Genomic DNA, 19,698 nt, shown 5'->3' on the forward strand with positions numbered 1-19,698 from the left:
AGGACTAAGGAGAAACTGCTAATGGGTGTAAGATTTCTTTTTTGAATGATAAAATTAATCTAAAATTGATTGTGGTGATGGTTGCAAAACTAGTACTGCACAATTTAAATGGGTGAGTTATATGGTATGTGAATTATCTCAAACTGTTAAAAAAATAAAACAGATTTTGGCACTCTTTCCATGGATAGACACTAAAAAAAAACCTAAAAAAAAAACACAACACACTGGCTGATTTAGCAAAAAACAAGAGTATGTGGTCTTTATTCCCCTTCCAGATACTGTTGCTTTTAGTTCACTTACAATTTTATCTGCTTATCCCATGTGATATACAAGCAGAGCTCAGAGCCACAACAGGAAGTCCAAAATCAGTTCTTTCAAAGAAACTTTAAAAAGCAGCTTAATACCATTACCTAATAGTGTATTAAAGCGTGCTCTGATACCATTTTATGATCTTAAGCTCTTGCTTTCCATTTTGAAATAACAAAAGGGCTTATCCAGATAATGTAACTGGACTTTATGGAACATCTTTTTTCCTTGAAAAACAAGTTTATCATATTTGGAACAAAGCAAATAGTGTGCTTAGATGTTTTTAAATCCCCACACCACCAAGAACAGTGTGGGGCACAGGGCAGCTAATCACTAAGTAATGTTGATTGATAGAATGTAATTTCCTGAAGGCAGGATTCAAATGTCCAATGATGGATTTTAGTGACAAACTAACGTGGTAGCTTGGCCAAAAAGAGAAGTTTAGTCTTTAAATTGTTCCTACGCTGAAATGGATGTTACATAACAGACATTTTAATGTACCAAAATGATCAACTGAGCAGCTTCAATGTATTTTTATTGTCAGTGGTTCTTCTGGAATAAGACTCTTTTCATTTGAAGAAAACACGTAAGAGAATTTAGGAAGTCAATTTTTAAAAAAAAATATATGTTTATTGATTTGAGAGGAAGGTAGAGGGAGAGATAGAAACATCAATGATGAGAGAGAATCACTGATTGACTGCCTCTGGCATGCTCCACACTGGGGATCAAGCCTGCAACCCGGGCATGTGCCCTGACTGGGAACTGAACTGGTGACCTCTTGGTTCCTGGGTTGACACTCAACCACTGAGCAACACTGGCTGGGCTCAAATAACTTCTTCATTAGAAATTTTCTAAGATCAATTGAATGAACATAAGTCCACCAGAAAAGACACAAAAGTTACACTATCAATACTCTTTTAAGACAAGAGTATTTTGGGGATTAGTACTTGAAGATGATTCTCCTCTTAGTTTCTTAGTCTAGTTATTGATCGTTATTTGGGACCAAATAAGGAAATTCTGCATGTATCTGGTTCACAGGAATATAACTCAATCACTGAATAAAACATTTAAATTAGTTATTCTGAAAACCAGAACATCAATAAATATATTTAAAAGACATTGACATCAAGTGGAAAATATTTTCCTATTACATCAAAGTAATGAGAACTTGAAATCTGCCTGTTGTCCCTGCATCTGGTAATTCAACGTTCAATGTCAGATAAAATAGTAAAAAAGCTTTTTGAGAAGTTCCAAATATATATATGGTAAAACATTTTCCCCTATGTTGGCTTAATTCTCCTTCTCCTTCTCTATACATGTTTAGGATGCTCAGGAGCTATCATCCATTTATTCTGGATTAATTAAAGTAGATTTCTTCTTCTTCCATTTCACTTTAAAATTGAAACTTTTTATCTACCAAAGTGTTAGGTACTGGAACTAAAAATTTCATATACAGCACTCAACAGAGCTTCAAAAAATTTGGTTGTGATTGTGACTTACTTATAAAACTATTTGGGATGGTCCCTTAATGAGGTTTTGTACATTCTTCAGCCAATAGCAGCAAAACAAAATCATTCCAAGCCACCATAAATGGTGCTGTTTGTGTAGAAAGATGTTTTTGTAAAGGCTGTGGCTGCTCTTAAATAACATGCCTGGATTATCAAAGTAAAACATTCAAAATCATTAAAAACCTTTTAACCAAAGAAAAATGATAATTCAAGAAAACAAAAACCCTATTCCTCAAATAATAAATAAAAAGTGACCCCACATGATCTGACCATCTATTTCCTGTTAAAAATGTCAAATTTGTAAAATCTTTAGTTTTTTTCTAATTATGACTCTTAATTACTTATAAAGAGTTTATAGTGCCAAGGCCAAACAAGTTATTTTAAATATTTAATTGAAATAAAATGAGAACATAATTAAACTGGACTGATTACTACTGTGTCCCTAAAAGCTTTTCCTCCCCTAAATGTGATCCCTATAACCCTTGCCTCTATAACAAAGTCCAAGCTTATGAAAATAAAGTTCATGGAGAATACTATCCCTCTGGTAACTGAAATCAATACTGAAAATACTTTTCCATGAAAACATTTAGTAAGAACTCCCAAAACTAATTTCACTGCTAGGGATGATGTAAGAATACACATATGCATATATTCATTATGCTGACCATTTTCATATTTAAACCCCATAAATTCATTTTTCACATGCGTTGGTCTAAAATTTCCATTTTGGATCAGTTATTGAATCTGTGTTGGAGAGATCAAGATTCATAAATAAATGATATAACCTTACTTAAAAATACACTGCAATCTAAACTTTCAATTATCTACTATCTTGAGATAAACATCATTCATGCAAACTTTCCTCCATCCTTTATTGGGTGATTATCTAGGCTCTTTGAAACATCTTCTTCAGAGTAAAATGCTGAATTTTTTAATTGAAATTTTATAAAACTGCATGAAAGGCACAGTTATAAATCCTAAAAACCAAGACACTATATAGAAAATTTAAGATTAATTTTTTATTTAAGTATACATATGATATAAAAGTTTTATCTCATAAAATATGCCCCATATTAAATAAATTTAAAGACAAATAATTACTTATAGATAATGTTTTCAATCTAATTGTTCATTATAATGAATCCTTCTGGTCCCAGACTCTCCTTTTATTTTCTCTGTGAAGGCTGGATGGAGAGCATAATTGCCCCACCAGGAGGGGCAAGGATCCAGGGTTTCAGGGAGACCAGCCTTAGTGATCACTGAGGATGCTGAGGCACTCAGTACCAGGTTATTCCAATGTAAATAAGAAAATAAGCCATATGAGTGACCTTTGCGAGGTTTTTCCACATAAAGTGTATTTCATATCACTAAAGATTTAACTACCCACAAGCTACACCTAAGTTACTTAACTAATTCGGAGTCCTTCGAGGTAACATCAATATCCAGCTTCCAATTTCCATTCTTTAAAATATTCCTCCATTGTGTGCCTAGATTTCCAGGTGCCAACATTCACAGTAGGTATGATTTTCTGGGGCTTGAGCCACTGAACAAAACGTTTCATTTCTAGGTAGCTGCTGTGTTCACTATAAGGAATTCCTAGAACACAAAAGAAAAGATTGCCTACTAAAAATCAAATTAATTAAAAAAAGAAAATCCAAGCCCAAAATAGTAAAAGGAAAGTAATCCAGAGTGTTTTTGTCAAAAACTCCTTGGTGCTTTATTTCTGATAATAAAATGTACCTTTTAGGAAAAATAAAGATGAAAACATTAAAATGATACAAAAACTTTGAACATTAAAAAATTCTATGACTTTCCTTTGTAGGTAATAATATGCATTTTCATAGATTCTTATTTATAATTATGGTTTCTTTTTAAATAATTCTTCTCCTTAAGCACTCTGCTCAGCTATGAATTTCAAGAGAAATCCTAGAAGAATGAGTAAAATTTGAAGAACAAGCAGGAGACATTTGGTTTCCAGAGTAAGAAAGCAGATTCCAGTCCCCAAGCTTTGCACACACAAAAAATAAGCAAAAAGAAAACAAATTAAATTTTAAAAATCCCCTTCATCTCCTTCCCTGAAGATCAAGTCCCATAGAAACAGGGAGGAAGGGTTCTGTTCTGCGTAAAGTAAGGTCGTTAAAGCTGAAAGTCAGTCACTGGATTAGCGACATGTCAATAATGTTTCCATTGGCCATTACTGTAATTAGTCCATTTCTGAGGACAACGGTAAACCTCCTCCAAGAGATGAAAAAATTCAAGTCCACTCTGGGACTCTGGCTGCCACCACATGTACCCACTGTCTTCCCGTTCTCAGCGTCACGGCACCATCTAAACTTGCAGCACACATCCGCGCCCCCTCCCCATTTCAAGTAGTTCCAAACTTTCCCCTACATATCACTGATCTGGCAAACAACATGACCTGTGTCAGACAATGTCTACCTACGATGGTCATACTCCTTTATATCAGCTTATAATGTATTAGAGATACAGGTTAGAGTTCACAGAGCAATTTGAAACTCTTGAATCGTTAAAGATTGTCATGCCTGTTTTTCTTACACCTTTAATTCTAAAACATGTAATTGCAAAATATTAAAAGTGAGAACATTTAATAAGTATACCATATATTGAAATGTTTCCTTTGGTCTGGGGCATGACATCTGTTATACGCGTTAACTTATTAGAATGTGTCCATCCTGTAGGTCGGAAAGCCAAAATCTGTTCATATCTCCCATCATACTTCTTCAAATGACTCTGTAAACCCTGTTAAATAAAAATAGGATATGGATCTAACGGTCCAGGAGTATGAGTTATGTGCACTGAAACCATGATTAAAGGTGTTACGTGGGCACAGTCACGGGAAGTTTTCGCTTGGTAAATTTTAGCTTACAACAACCCATTGCAGCGATTCTCAACTGGTGTGCCACAAGAATGTTTAAAACATGCAATACCTGAACTATTTAGTCAGGGACACTGACCTCTTTCTCCTGAGACTGTCAAATAAAAAATGACAACAGCCAACACCCTAGCCATCCGGTGTGAATGAATCAAAATTATACCTATGTTTTGTCAGATCGGCAAAAAACATTTTTTTTGTATGCTGCAGAACTTTAGTAATTAATGTGTGCCATTAGAAAAGGTTGAAAATCGCTGATCTAGTCCGAAAAAAGTTAAGATGGGACAATTTTAAACGTAAGTAATTATATTTAAACATATAATTACTTATGTTTAAATATTAAACATAATAGTTTTAATATAATTAAACATAAGTAATTATATTAAAAACAACAATTCAGATAGCTACCCCAAAAAATCACCTCTCTAAATCCTACTACAGTTCAGTGGTTTTTAGCATATTCAAAAAGTTGTATGACCATGTCCACTATCTAAATCTAGAACAACTGCATCATCCCAAAAAGAAACATTCATTCCTCATTCCCTCTCCCTCAAGCCCTGACAACTACTAATCTACCTGCTATCTCTACAGATTTACCTATGCTGGACATTTCATATAAATGGAGTCACCACAAAATATAGCCTTTTGGCCCTAGCTGGTTTGGCTCAGTGGATAGATCATCGCCTATGGACCAAAGGGTCCTGGGTTCGATTCTGGTCAAGGGATCATACCTTGGTTGCAGGCTCCTCCTTGACCTGGGGCCCTGGTTGGGGCTTGTGCAGGAGACAACCAATCGATATGTTTCTCTCACATCAATGTTTCTCTCTGTCTTTCCCTCTCTCTTCCACTCTCCCTAAAAATCAATGGAAAAACATCCTCAGGTGAGGATTTAAAAAAAAAGTAGCCTTTTGTGTCTGCTTCTTTCATGTAGCATAATATTCACAAGGCTAAGTCATACTGTAGCATATTTAGTACTTCATTACTTTTTAAAAATATATATTTTTATTGGTATCAGAGAGGAAGGGAGAGGGAGAGAGAGAGAAACATCAATGATGAGAGAGAATAATTGATTGGCTGCCTCCTGCACGCCTCCTACTGGGGATCAAGCTCGAAACCCAGGCATGTGTCGTTGACCGGAATCGAACCTAGGACTCTTAGGTCCGCAGGCTGATGCTCTATCCCCTGAGCCTGTAGCTAGGGCTATAGCCCAATAATAGTCCTATTTTGTGGATATACATTTTGTTTATTCATTCGTCTTTGTTGGACATTTGAGTTGTTTATATTTTTTGGCTATTATGAATAATGCCATTAAGAATACTCATATACTTATAAGTTTTTGTGTGTAGACAAGTTTTCAATTTTCTAAGACTGGAATTGCTTGGTGATATGTTTAACTTTTTAAGAAATTGCATTTCTTACGTTTAACTTTTTAAGAAATTATCAAACTGTTTCCCATAGCAGCTGCACCATTTAAAAATCTCACCAGTAATGAATGCGATTTCTAATTTCTCTAAATCCTCATCAACAATTAGCATTGCCTGTCTTTTTTGTTAGAGCCGTCCTAGTGAATGTGAAGTGGTATCTACTGTGGTTTTGATTTGCAGCTCCCTGATGGCTAACGATGCTGAGTCTCTTTTCATGTGCTTATTGGCCATATGTGTATCTTCTCATTCATTTGGTCATTTGTATACTTTCTCATTCATTCCTTGGCCCTTAGCCATCTGGCTTCCTCCAATATCAATTCACTACAACAGTTCTTATACAGGTCACCAAAAGTGTTCTAATTGCCATTCTTCCTTATAAGACCTCTCTGCAGCATATGGTACTTTTAAACACTCTAGTCCTTTCTTTTTCATAATACTCCAACTCCTCCACCACCACCCCCACCGTCCTCCTAAATGGATAATTTGTTCAAATGGAATAAGGTTAGTAGAAAATAAAGTTGTAAAATTATTTTAAATACTATACCCTCTTCAAGATATCTGTTCATTTTATAATCAATCACCATCTCATTAGCCTCCACACAAATTGGATGCCTCCAAAATTTAAAATGTTTCCAATGGACAAAACTCTGACATCGTTACCCCTAACATTTCTTATTAATTATATACTCATGAAAACAGGCCATAAACATTTTACCTTAATCTTATAAACAGAGTAGTAGTTATACCAGTTAGAATTTTCTTACTCAAGGGATAGACCTAAAGTGTTCATTTTCTTTACAAAATACAAGTGTTACTATTTATAAGACAGATACAGTAATCACAAGTTAGTTCAAAAAGCTCCATAAGAGTTATTTCATGAACATAATAGAGAAAAAGGAAAATACATCTTTTTGTGTATATTATGTTCTGAATCATTTTTAATACATAGCTTTGATGTATTCCATTGCTAGGTGTCAACATGTTACCAAATGGAAAAAAAATCTTAGTATATGAATAAATCTGATAAGCCCCCCAAGTCACAGTGAGGTCATATCTTATGTATCTTAACTTATAGCTCAGACTTCTTCTTATGTTACACTTCCACTATTTTATTTAATCCTTACACGTAAACTTTCAACATATATCAATGTTATAAGGGCCTGGAAAAAAAAGTAAGACCTCCTTAGAATTCTCCATTCATTTCACCACTCACCGAGGAAGAACTGGAAAATGTTCTTATGAACAGAAGGTCTGAATGACCAGATAGCTGTATCCTTTTCTGCATATGTTTCTTCCCTTATGCCAGTTCTCTAGTCCCTAACTCCTGGTGGGTATGCGAATCACAGAATAGAGCTACACACACACAAAATGAAAAACATCTTCTTAAGTTCCCCTTAAAAGATTTTCTGGGCAAATTTACTATAGGTGATGACTTCATTGTAATTGAATCCCACTACATTAAATGCAGGTAAATGGAATTCTAGTTTATAGTTATCAGATTATCTTTTCTAATTCATCCTAAAAAACTTATCTCTTGGATACTTACCTTAAAATTAATTTGCATCATTGGGAGAAGGTGAACTAGTGCATCGCTCATGTCTGTAGTGATGAGGGAATTAATTTCTGGTATATTGAGGCACTGTAGGGTTTTATATTTCTCTCGGGACATGCCCACTTTTGAACCTATAACATCAGCAATGGCTATAGGCAAAGAAAAAGATTAAAGATAGTAAAATTACAGCTTATGAAAAAATATTACAACTTAACCGAATTTTAAAATAAGAATTTACCAAATAAAAAAAAATTCAAAACATTCACGTTTTTGCCATAATAACTCAAAAAGGCTGAATAATTTTGTTGGTTAACTGTGTGGAATAAATTGTGAGAAAAAACAAAGAATTTACTTTTTAAAATCTAGTATTTAAAAACTGCAAAATATGTATAGAAAGGGGGTAGAAGAAGGGAAGAAACCAAGTTTGGAAGAATTAAAACCTTGGCTTCATCACTTCATATCTTAATGCTTGACCTTATGTGATGATTGGTAAGAAGAAATGGAAAGTACTTCAAAAAACAATTCAGTACTATTTAGATGAACTACAATGACATATCCAGAAATCATTTAGGAACAAAAATTACAACTACCGGTATTCCCTAAGGCCGTGGTCGGCAAACTGCGGCTCGCGAGCCACATGCGGTTCTTTGGCCCCTTGAGTGTGGCTCTTCCATAAAATACCACGGCCTGGGCAAGTCTATTTTGAAGAAGTGGCGTTAGAAGAAGTTTAAGTTTAAAAAATTTGGCTCTCAAAAGAAATTTCAATCATTGTACTGTTGATATTTGGCTCTGTTGACTAATGAGTTTGCCTACCACTGCCCTAAGGTAATTAATTGATGGTCAGCATCAAAGGCATGCAGGGACACAACGATATACTAGACATCTTTAAAGTGTATTAAAATACCATTGGAGCATGGGCATTTGCTCTGTAAACACTTTGTAGCTATAAAGGCTACCATAACCACACATCAAATGTTTCCGTTAAGTTAAGCCTTTCAAAGTTTAAATGAACCAGACTCTGTCAAATTTTCCTTCAACTTCAAAGGTAATATTGAACCATTTCAGGAAATAAATTTCAAGCACTAGCAGAGACTGAAAGGGCTTTATGCAAAAAGAAGCTGGTCTTTATAATATATTAATGTAAATTAGATACAGCTAACACCCACCTAGGAAGACTTTCTCTTTTCCAATAGAATAAGTGCCACAGACAACAAGAGTACGTGGGTTTAGAGTTACAGCCTCAAAGGCAGTGTTGATGGCAAACTGGATAACCTCCTGCTGAGACGGAAAGCAGTATTCTGGGCTGCAATATCTGTAATATGGAAATATGGTACTTATTAAAAGAGCAACAAGAAAGCCCATGGCATTAAATTGGATGCTTTTTTTAAAGAAAAGAAGTTGCAGCAAAATTACATACAACAGCAGTATCATATATTAACACCACTGCAGGTTATCTCACTGCCTGTGGGTACAATATTTGTTACCAGCTATTGATAATTTATGATGGGATTATGCATTTTCAGTATACTTTTTTCATTATGTTTCTTTTATCACCTTCAAATAAAAAAAATTGCCTTTTTCCTTCAAGATTATTTCTAGCCAGCCAGCTTTTTTAGCTCTAAAATTAAACCTCAATATCTTTTTTTAACCCCATCACTAGCAAAGAAAATCTACTGATAGGGATTATCTTTGGACTAAAGAATTCTGCTACAGTAAAAAATAATTATTATTAAAATAATGAAATCAAACACAAACTTAATGAAGTAGTTTTAAATCAAACAATTAATATTCACATGGTTGTCTTCTCTTCTTAGGGATACAGAAATATATACAGCATTATAGGAATATAACAAACCTGGTTGGGTCTACCTCAAAATAATAATGTCCAGTGAAAAACTAAACCCTAAGACTACTACCTATATATATTTGAGATGAAAGCTAAGTGCTTTTTCCTTTAAAAAGTCATTAAGTACCAACACCAAAGGAACATACTTTTCCCAATTTTCAAAACTGTTTTTCCTGGTCAGCCATCAGAATAGAGAAAAATCTTAATCCTTTCTCCTATAAAGACCTATAAATAAATTCAGAATTGTATGTAGAACAGTACTAAGTAACAAGAAAAGGTTTTTTTTTTAAATCTTATTATTCTCTTAATTTATCTAGTGTTTAAAGTATGTATAAAGGAATGGAAAAATAGCTAGTGTTCGAAAACAGGATGTAGAAAGACATCTTTTACTAAAATATGCCATCCAAACTCATTTCTCCATGAAACAGTCTGAAATAAATAAATTTCTAACAAATTCATGAGGTATTTTAATATGTAATAAAAAGATAATGGCTTATATATACCATTATGTTTACAGCACCTAGTGATTAAAAGTTGTCACTTATGAATTACCTTTTTGAGGTGAAAAAAACAACAAAAACCCACAAATTCTGAATACTCAGAAACAGAATCATACTTTGGTCTCAATTTTCTCTTCACAATTATACTTTGTAGTTACAGATACTTTGAAAGGATAACCTAAAATGGTGTTTTCCTAACGTTTGCCCCTAATTATTCTTCCTTGTTTCAGTAGTAGGATTCTCACATACACCATGTTTTTAAAAGGAAATGATAAAAAATAATTGAGCTGTAGTCAGTTATGACATGTAATCCCCAATTTGTCCTTAAACAGCATCCCTCTGATAAATAGTCCTAAAAGGATCATTGACAAAAATACCATAGTTTTGATTACCTAAGCAAATGCTCAAATTATTCACAATCTACATGGCAAATGCTGTCTGTGGGAAAAGAAAGCACACAAGCAAAGCTTCGCTTACGTGGTATCTAAGTAGAGCGTGTGGACTTTCAGGCCCACAAGAAGAGAACGTTCCATGGTGGGATCCGCTCGGAAGTCTCCGGTGTGTAACACGACGTTACCATTCGGAAGGTAAAAAAGGATCATGACAGCACCTGGGCAGCTGAACACAAACATTTCAAAGACATCGTCTTAACACAGACAGCAAACACTTAAAATAGATCCGTTTCATTTATGTAAGTTACCCCTCAATAAGTTTGATTAAAAAAAATTAGAACTTGAGTTGTTATAAGTAGTGATTAAAGAATCAGCAGCAGAGTAAGCAGACAAAAACTTAAAGACAACCTGAAGAAAGGGCATTGGCCCTGATTTTAGGAGACCTAGATTTAGTCTTAATTTTAATCCTCTAAGCATCTGTGATCGCTAAGGTACATGAGGCTAACACTCTATGAAAAGTAGAAAGAAGACAAGTCAATAGTTGCATTTTTCCAATGTAAATAGTGATTTTAAAAAGAGAGGGAAACCATTCCCCCCCCTCCCAAATCTTCATTCTTTAGTATCAAAAGCCTGAAAAATTACTTAAAGGGGGGTGGGGGGTGGGAAACCTTCTAGTAGCTGAAGGGAGTACAAGCTGTTAATTTATATGTGGTATTTTTTTTTAAATGGCCAAAGGTTATTTCTTTTTTTTTAATTTAAGTTTTTATTTATTTCAGAGAAAGGAAGGGAGAGGGAAGAGAGAGAGAGAGAGAGAGAGAGAGAAACATCGAAGATGAGAAAAAATCGTCAATCGACTGCCTCCTACATGCACCCTACTGTGGATCGAGCCCAAAACCCGAGTATGTGCCCTGACTGGTTCAAACCCTGACTTCCTGGTTCATGGGTTGATACTCAACCACTGAGGCACACTGGCCAGGCCAAAAGATTCTCTCTTAAAGAACAGCAGCAACATGTTAACATATGTGAAAATAATAATGAGTTTCATATGTCGAGCATGGTAATTTAAACTGGATAAAAAATGGGTTAGATAACATTTAGAGGATCTCTACATTTGCTCTCTGATTCTGTAATTGGGTACATCATTTGTTTCAAAAGGAGAAATATGTTTAACTTAATTTTTAAGAAATATCAAGCCTTTTAGTTCCAATAAAAAAGTTCTTTAGTAACCATGCCAATGCGTCTTCCTTTTGAGTTTTTTTTTTTTAAATAGGCTATTATTAGGGTAACTGTAATACTTACTGATTGGCATCAAGCAAAACAACTTTGATGCCATTCACTATACATTCGGTGTCCATTGGTAATGGATGGATATACTGTTCTTCCACATGAAGTTTGTTCTTCAACAAATTGGCAGTTATCTGCAAAACAGAATGTGCTTACTGTGCTCCAGTAAAACACTAAATAAGTATTTTATTTCATATCTAGTGCAGAACCCAAGCATCTTAATAATCTCCTGTTCTCCCACTTACATCCAATGTAAACCCCCCAGAATGCCAGGAACATGGCTGTGTCACAGCTCTGCTTAAGTACGGTCACCTAAGAACTTCCTAAGATGAATGTGTCACAGTCTGCTGACATAGTGTCACTGGCTCTGTCTCACCTGTGAAAAGCCCATCCCTGGCATGACAGACAAAGCCCTTCATGATCTGGCCCCTGCCCCTTTCTGCGGTTTTATCTCCTATTATTCCCTATCTTGTGTTTAGCCATTCTGAAATACCTGAAGTGCCCGGAATGGGTCTATTTCTCAGGTGTCTCTGCCTTTTTATAACAAACTCCACTCTCTACCTGGAATCCTCTCTTCTGACTGGTTCTGGAATTGAACAGACCTGCCTTCAAATTCTGGCTCTGCTATTACTAGTTCTGTGACGTGGGGCATGTCACTCTACCTCTGCAAGCCTCAGTTATTTCACTGATAAAAAGAGGATAACTCAAGAATGTTGTGAGGATTAAATTAAATTCTAGCCAAAGCCCGTAGTAGTAGGCGATGAAATGTTCACCTTTCAATAATTCATTCAAGCTAGCTCTTTCATCATGGAACATTTCCTAACCGTAGCCTGGGACAGAGTGAATAAAGCACTCCTTTCTCCTTACTTCTGGGCACTCAGTTCACTTTTCTATTACAATACTGATCCCATCCTGGTATTATTTGTGAAAGTGTCCCTTAAGGCTGTGAGTACGTTGAAGTTAGGTCCTTGGCCTTAAATTATCTTTTACTCTCTCAATAAATGTTTACTAAATGAAACCTAGATTTTTTTTTAGTACACTGTGAAGTAGCTTATCTATTGTGTCCAAATAAAAAACATTTATAACTATTGACAGCGCATTGGATTTTAGAATCACAATGTGGAGTCTGCTTTCTCACATGTTGTCTAGTAGAATGATAGCTCTTACAATTTTAATTATTCCCCTTTAACCAAATTGTTTAGAAATTCACTGCATTCTACAAATTCACAATTTAGAACACTAAAACTTACCTCACTACAATAAACTGGGGATGTGAAGTTTTTAGACAATCCAGCATAATGATCAGAATGAAAGTGGGTGAGAAAGTAGGCTGTGCAGCCTTCCACCACTCCGTACTGAAAGGCATCAACTGTAAAGCCAGTTCCTGCAATGAAAATACCAGCACAGCTGCCTGAGCGACGCCAACAGAGGAAAAGATACCTGGTTTGGTTACAAATACCGAACCCTTGAACATCTGCACATCTCACTGCTAACCCAACTTTGGAACTGAATTTAAAACTTATTCCAAATTAATTCAGCAAAAGGTGATACCAGAGATGAAAATGAGTCTTGTAACTTTCCACTAAATATTCCAGTATAGGCTTTTTTTAAAAATGAGTAATTATACCAAAAAATAAAAATAAAAATACTAAACTACAAATCAATTACTTCTTTGTTTTATTTTGAGTATTACTTCTTTGGATATTTTCCCAATTCTTACTGGGACACCTAAATTCCTTTATTTCTGCAAAACAGCCAAAGGAGAATGTTAACTTCCTTCTTAAAAAAAAAGAAAAATGGAAAAAAAAAAAGAATGCTCAATAGGGGCGCTAGTGATATGCTTGTAAGGGGGCAAAAATGACTGAAGGACCAAATAATCCTAGTTATTATAATGGCTTTTGGCCCTCCCAAGGGCTACTACAGTACAGTAACAGATAAACAATATATCAGTAGAATTTGAATTTCATTGTGAGGGGGTGAGAGAGAGAGAGGGAGGGAAACAAGAAAAAAAAAAGTGTCTCCCTAGAGGAGCAATAAAATAAAATAAAAAAGTTGAGCTGTTCTAAAATGTTCATGAAAGAAATACCCAAGTGGGTTCATGAAATACCCAATTATATGCAAATGAACAAGCAAATGATTCTATTGAGACATATTAACACATTGCATAATTGACATTTAAAATACAGAAGATCAATAAAAATAAGCATTAAAAACAATACTAATGCTATTGGTAAAAAAATGCTGTTTTTCACATAAATATTTTGAACAAATTATAGCTCTAAATCATCAATAAAGCACTTCAAAAAATCTTTCTGAAACCAAGTGTATTTTGGCAGGTTTTTTTTGTATTCTTTCCACAATAAGAGTTATTAGTTCCTTCAATAACAAAATTCATTTTAACACACATTTTTCTACTAACTCTTCTATGAAGACATGAGAAATGACAGTTATGAAAAAGCTGAGAAACTAAGTTATGATATGGTTTAAAAATGTTTGGCATTTACAATGACCTATATAACCTGTGACATTTTCCTTCTTTGAAGTTATTTAGTACTTTTCATTTCTCTTAAATGCTTAGAGACAGTGTTTTATTATAGTTATTTTATAAGGAGCTTTTCCTCCTCCTGTATTAAGCTGAGCTTTACTAGTCTTTGTCAAATCTATAATACCTACCTATCTATGTACAGTATCTTGTGTACAGAATATGTTGAATAAAAGTTTACTGAATGGAGCAATAAAGGTTAAATACACACACACACACACACAAATCTATGTTACAAGTCAGTGAAGTGATATAAAAAATAAAAGAAACACATACAAAAAAACTGTTTCATGCAAACAAACACAACTGGAAAATGAACATGAAATTCAAAAAGGTGCCTCTTTGTAGCTACAAGAAGCATTGATATTTCAACTTACCAGGGATTTTCTTATAGAATGGACACGTCCTTTTTCTCAATTCTCCTGCAGGTGAGGAGTGTGGGCTTTTCGCGTTGCCTCTCTGCAGCCTGCCACAAGGTGACGTTATGAAAACTTTGTCCTTACTTAAATTGACTCCAGCTTTGGTCTTATTAATCAGGTAATCTGACCTCGTCTGAGGCGTCCCTTCCTGTAGCGAGTCTGACTTTTTAAGTCTCTTTCTTTGATGCCGTGCCCTCTTACTAGAAGGTTCCACAGATTGCCAATTCTCACTTAAATTCTGTGCATCAAATTCTGGATCACTTAAAGAATTTTCTGCTTTCCTCTTGCACTGCCTGGGCCTCTTTTTATTAGGACTTACCCCTGGATTTGAGTTCATGCCTTCTAATGCACTGTCCCCTGTCGGTTTCTCTTCTTTTCTTTTAGGTGGTAGACCAAAATACACCCCTATATCCATTTGCTTCATTACCTTCGTAGAAGTCTGTGTTGCATTACACTGAGAACCAGATGGCAACATTTTCAAAGACTGAGCCGAAGTAGCTGTCCTCGAAAATGTCTCTGTATTTAGCACTGCAACTTGACTGTCTCGCTTACCACCTAATGCTTTTCTGCAGGAACATGCTGAGTCAGCATTATTCTTAGTACTGAAGTTCTTACTTGGTAATTCTCTAATTTTACTTTGGGTTGGATGGAAAGAAAGACACCCTCCTCGGGCCTGGCTTTCAAAAGCTTTCGGCATTTGACTCTTAAGTAATGGAAGAGAAATGTGATTGTGAACAGCTGATTCTTCAATGATCTGTTTTTGTTTATTTGATGGAGAGGAGAGAACTTTTGGCTCATCAGGCTTTGCTGCAGTGGCTTGACAACTAAAAGAAGCAAGTCCCCCGGCCAATGCAGGTGGAAACAACAAGAAACCATCATCAGTATATGCTGGATCATGACATAAAATAATCCCCTCATTTGGGAAAAGAGGTTGAGATGAGTCATTCAGAGTGCTGTATGTATACAATTCTTCATTGTATCTCTCTTGAGTTAAGAAGCTATTCATTCCGGAGCCACTCTCCTGCTGATTCCTCAGTAAGGGACAGTGGACATTTTTAAACAAAGTACAGCCATTGTCATCTTCTTCTGGGCTGCCACCTTGAGAGCTTTCTGTAAAAAACAGCTCCTGTTGTGAATCATCCAGCTTTTCATCTATATCATAAGTTTCTTCATCACTTTGAAGAGGAGAATAGGAGATTTCACAGTCGCTCAAGTCATTTTCTGGCCATGGCAAATTGGCGTGTTCTGAGTTGTTTTGGCTGTCTAGTCTTCCGGCAAGAAGCAAACCAGCTCCTACCAGTTTGTCATCATTAACACATTGTGCTACTTGTGGAGCTTGTTGGGACGTTGGGATATTTGTTGAAGAGGAAATCTTTTTCTTGGTTTCAGCTGGAGACTGAGATTTTTTTAGACACCGTGTCACAAACAAGGGATCAACTGAAACATTTTTAAAGTTCTCAGTTTGTTTTTGATCCGGAGACCATCTTTCCTCAAGGCTACAAAGAAAGCCTGAGTTAGTCTCACTGAAACTACCCCCTACCCCATGGGATGGACTGCTAAGAGGACTATTACTAGCCCTGCTTTGAGCTAGCAGGAGGTGAGTGTATCTCTTGTAATGAGAAGGAATTGTCGAGGTACACAGAAGACCATCAGGACACTCTGCAAATTGTAATAAAGAAAAAAAGTATTACAGTGTCATAGCACAGACTATATTTTGACAGTATCAACGTATAAATCAACACACAGTGTAGTCATCAGCCCTATATTGAGGCCTTAGGACAATAGCTCTTAACACAAATCGAAAGATCAGCATAAAATAACAGTAATCCAGTATGTTTTGCAAAGTGCTAGTTATTATTTTTTAATCAAACAAATATGAGCTCCTTTAAAATCCATATCATACTTACATTACATATTTCTTAAACAGGTGCTACAAACTGACACCATCACTTTCACTAGTTCACTATTGCTCAGGTAATAAAGAATAAAAAAGACCGATATCTCTCTCAGAACGAGAGTTCTACTCCAATTTTTCTTATGGAACACAGATGTATGGCAATTGTAGTAACGAATTAGCTTCCATTATTTAGTAATAACAATCTTAATTAGTTATAGCTGTTTTTACCCTGGGCAATTTAGATTCTGTTCTACGATTAGAAATTCAATTTGATACACTGGTTAATGAAGATCTGGAAACCGTTCCCCACCATACCATTATGATTGGGCAGTGGTCGGCAAACTCATTAGTCAACAGAGCCAAATATCAACGGTACAACGATTGAAATTTCTTCTGAGAGCCAAATTTTTTAAACTTAAACTTCTTCTAACACCAGTTCTTCAAAATAGACTCACCCAGGCCGTGGTATTTTGTGGAAGAGCCACACTCAAGGAGCCAAAGAGCCACATGTGGCTCGCGAGCCGCAGTTTGCCGACCACGGTCTTAGTTTATTGCTTTTGCAAGTCCATTTAAAGACCACTATCTTTTATTGTAATCTTACCTGTTTCAGAGAGTGGCAGAGAATCCAAACACTCAAAGACATGCCATCGAGGTGTTTGACCTAGTAACGCGGAAAAAGGCATCTGGCAGTTTGGGCAGTATCCATCATACACCGGACGGATCTTTGGAGACACCTGTTTGGTTTTGTGAGTCCTACAGTGCTTTCCTGCTGTGGTCTTGCCTTGGGATTGCTGGGTACCATCTCCACAACTGGAATCCTGACTAGAAACTATAGAAGTCTGGCTACCTGTTACTCCGATGCACACTTCAGGGGACTCTGCCTTCTCTTTAGCTTCCACAGTTCTTCTTTTATTTCTGTTACGCTTTGACTGGCATTTTCCATCTGTTGCTTTTTCTACAGATTTTGGAATATTCTCAGGGCAGTTATTTGCATGTACTGGTTTTGGTTTCCTTCTGGATTTGTATTCCCAGATGTCTTCTTCCGAAAAAGTGTCTTCTAACATGGCAAGATAATTTTTACCATTAAAGAAGCGCTAATCTTAAGTACACGGAGAGTCTATTTCTTGTCACAAAATTTTTCAATGAAATTATTTTGCTGGGGAAAATAAAAACAACCTAAAATACTAACTTGATGGGAATCTAAAGGTCTGGTAATGAATATATTGGCAAACTACAAAACTTATACCTAAGACGACCTACTACAATAAAATTGAGAGAAACTACCTCAGGGGTACCATCTGAGAAGTTTTCTTTTCTTTTCTTTCTTTTTATTTTTTTTTTGTGGCTACTATTTCATTCAGACACTGGGCCTTTTCCAGGGCTTGGTTCATAAAAATAAGAATCAGTAATACTTTGAAAATTCAGCATTAGTGGGAGTCTTCGAACGAGCTTTGTAAACGTGGTATAAAGCTGCTATCAGTTCTCTTTCCACTGGACAACTGTCCAAATAATTCCCAAATCCACCCACAGTCCCTGGGCAATTGGCTCAGCAGGTGTTCCCAACACTCAATTGGCTACCCTGGTTTGCTCATTAAGACGAGTCACCCCATAATCAAAACAGTGTGTGATTCCCAGTAAACGTAACTGCCCTCCTCCATGACTCCTGGATATTCAACAACTCCAGTTTCCTGGGTCAGTCCACCGTCTTCCTCCAGCGGCCATGAACAAACTCTGCACAGTAAACAAACATTCAAACCCGTGAAGTCGTGCCGGCACCCAGGCCACCCTCCTAACTCCAGGCCACAGCGGTGGTCCGCCCTGGGGGCAGCCAGCCCTCTCGGCACCAGCCTCGAAACCAAGGCTCACCTGCCCCTGGCCTGCCACGGGCTCTACCTTCCCTTGGCACGCGGGAGGCTGCAAGGCCAGAGAGTGGGGCCTGACCCACTCCGGGGCCGGGAGCGAATGAGCTGCCAGCACAGCCCACCCCATAAAAGCAATCACAGCCTTCCCCCGCCGAAGACGGAAGTCGGGTCCTCGGGGATCCTCGCCGCAGCCCACCTGCCACCCCTGGGAACAGCTGCGTCCGCTCCCTCCGCGCCCCCCTCCCCCTGCTCTGCTGGCAATCCATTCGCGCCCGCACTTTCAGCACTGCAGGGCGACAAATGACTATATATTTGTGTACAAGCCAAAGCCATGAGCAGTCACCCCCCAACTTTCAAAAGCCTGAGGATATATACCCCTTCTCCTTTACCTTTCCAGTCTTGGCGGGACTGCTTCCCGCGGTCAGGGCCGTGACGAATCGGCTGGTTCCGGTCTAAGAGCCGGACTTCAAAAAGAATGAAAAAAAATGGGAAAAAAAAATATGCCCTTGTGTAGTCCTGCGGATTCACTGAATTTTATTTTCTGTCCTAAAGGCGAAAGGTGGGGGGAATGGTTCTCTTCCAGCTTCTAGAACGCTACCCGAGGTCTTTTCCTGTCGAATCGGGCGTTCCGAACGTCCAGCCTCGGTTGTGTCCGGAGGGCTCGAAGGGGCGGGGCAGCTTAGGGCGGTAGTTTAATTGCGCGCCGGGAATTGGCTGCGTTTTGTAGGGACTTGAGCGTCTGAATGCCTGTTTACAACAGAAAAAAAGTGCCCTGAGTGTGGACTGGGGCTGGGGGAGAGCAAGGTGAATGTGCCGCTTTGAAACCGAAGGACGGGAAACGCTGCCTCGCTGTCCCCAGAGGAACGCGGCCCGCGGCCCGCGGCGCGGCCGCCCCAGGACGGTCCGGAGGGAACATGGCGGCGCCCGGCGTCCGGAGCCGCAGCCTCGCGGGCCTGCTCCCGGCTCAGACCTCGCTGGAGTACGCCCTGCTCGACGCCGTCACCCAGGAGGAGAAGAACAGCCTGGTCTACCAGTACCTGCAGAAGGTGGACGGCTGGGAGCAGGACCTGTCAGTGCCCGAGTTTCCGGAAGGTGAGGGGCTGGCTTCGGGGTGGGGACCCCCTCCGGAACCTCCCCTTTCTCGGGACGCGCCCTCCCCCGAGGCGGGGTGGTGCCCGGCGGGTGGTGCCGGGCGCCTGGCCCGCCGCCGGAGCCGAGGTTCGCGGGCGCTGCCTGGCCCAGGTGCCCCGAAGCGGCGGCGCCCGGTGGGTGT

At 37.8% G+C, this 19,698-nt stretch overlaps 2 protein-coding genes across 3 annotated transcripts in view; one reads left to right on the forward strand and one right to left on the reverse strand.

The window, feature by feature from the left end:
• Positions 1–938: 938 nt before the first annotated feature.
• On the reverse strand, positions 939–18,949 carry DCLRE1A (DNA cross-link repair 1A). Of its 2 annotated transcripts, none has more exons than XM_079793082.1 (10): positions 18,815–18,949; positions 17,165–18,294; positions 14,625–16,325; positions 12,956–13,089; positions 11,721–11,839; positions 10,507–10,647; positions 8,850–8,995; positions 7,678–7,832; positions 4,433–4,574; positions 939–3,410 (listed from the first exon to the last, which is right to left on the reverse strand). In XM_079793082.1, exons 2-10 carry the CDS (start codon positions 17,625–17,627, stop codon positions 3,250–3,252), a joined length of 3,162 nt encoding a protein of 1,053 aa, XP_079649208.1. In that variant the 5' UTR covers positions 17,628–18,294; positions 18,815–18,949; the 3' UTR covers positions 939–3,249. The 2 variants fall into 2 exon arrangements, with proteins under 2 accessions (XP_079649208.1, XP_079649209.1); XM_079793083.1 differs by lacking the exon at positions 18,815–18,949 and adding an exon at positions 18,430–18,735.
• A 390-nt stretch (positions 18,950–19,339) lies between these two features.
• NHLRC2 (NHL repeat containing 2) overlaps positions 19,340–19,698 on the forward strand; it is a gene marked incomplete at its 5' end in the record, with an annotated part of 55,939 nt that continues 55,580 nt past the window's right edge. Inside the window, one exon of the mRNA XM_079793084.1 lies at positions 19,340–19,517. Coding sequence (XP_079649210.1) covers positions 19,340–19,517 — 178 coding nt within the window. The remainder of the gene's footprint in view (positions 19,518–19,698) is intronic.

This window comes from Cnephaeus nilssonii, assembly GCF_951640355.1.
Source record: "Cnephaeus nilssonii genome assembly, chromosome: 16".
NCBI classification, from domain to species: Eukaryota; Metazoa; Chordata; class Mammalia; order Chiroptera; family Vespertilionidae; genus Cnephaeus; species Cnephaeus nilssonii.

Excerpts from the sequence above, each read along its gene's own strand:
- DCLRE1A (XM_079793082.1), bottom strand. The coding sequence starts at position 17,627 with ATGTTAGAAGACACTTTTTCGGAAGAAGACATCTGGGAATACAAATCC. Across the intron at positions 16,326-17,164 it reads TCTGCCACTCTCTGAAACAG|AGTGTCCTGATGGTCTTCTG; the intron begins GTAAGATTACAA and ends TACAATTTGCAG. Across the intron at positions 13,090-14,624 it reads ATTCTATAAGAAAATCCCTG|GAACTGGCTTTACAGTTGAT; the intron begins GTAAGTTGAAAT and ends TTTTCATTGCAG.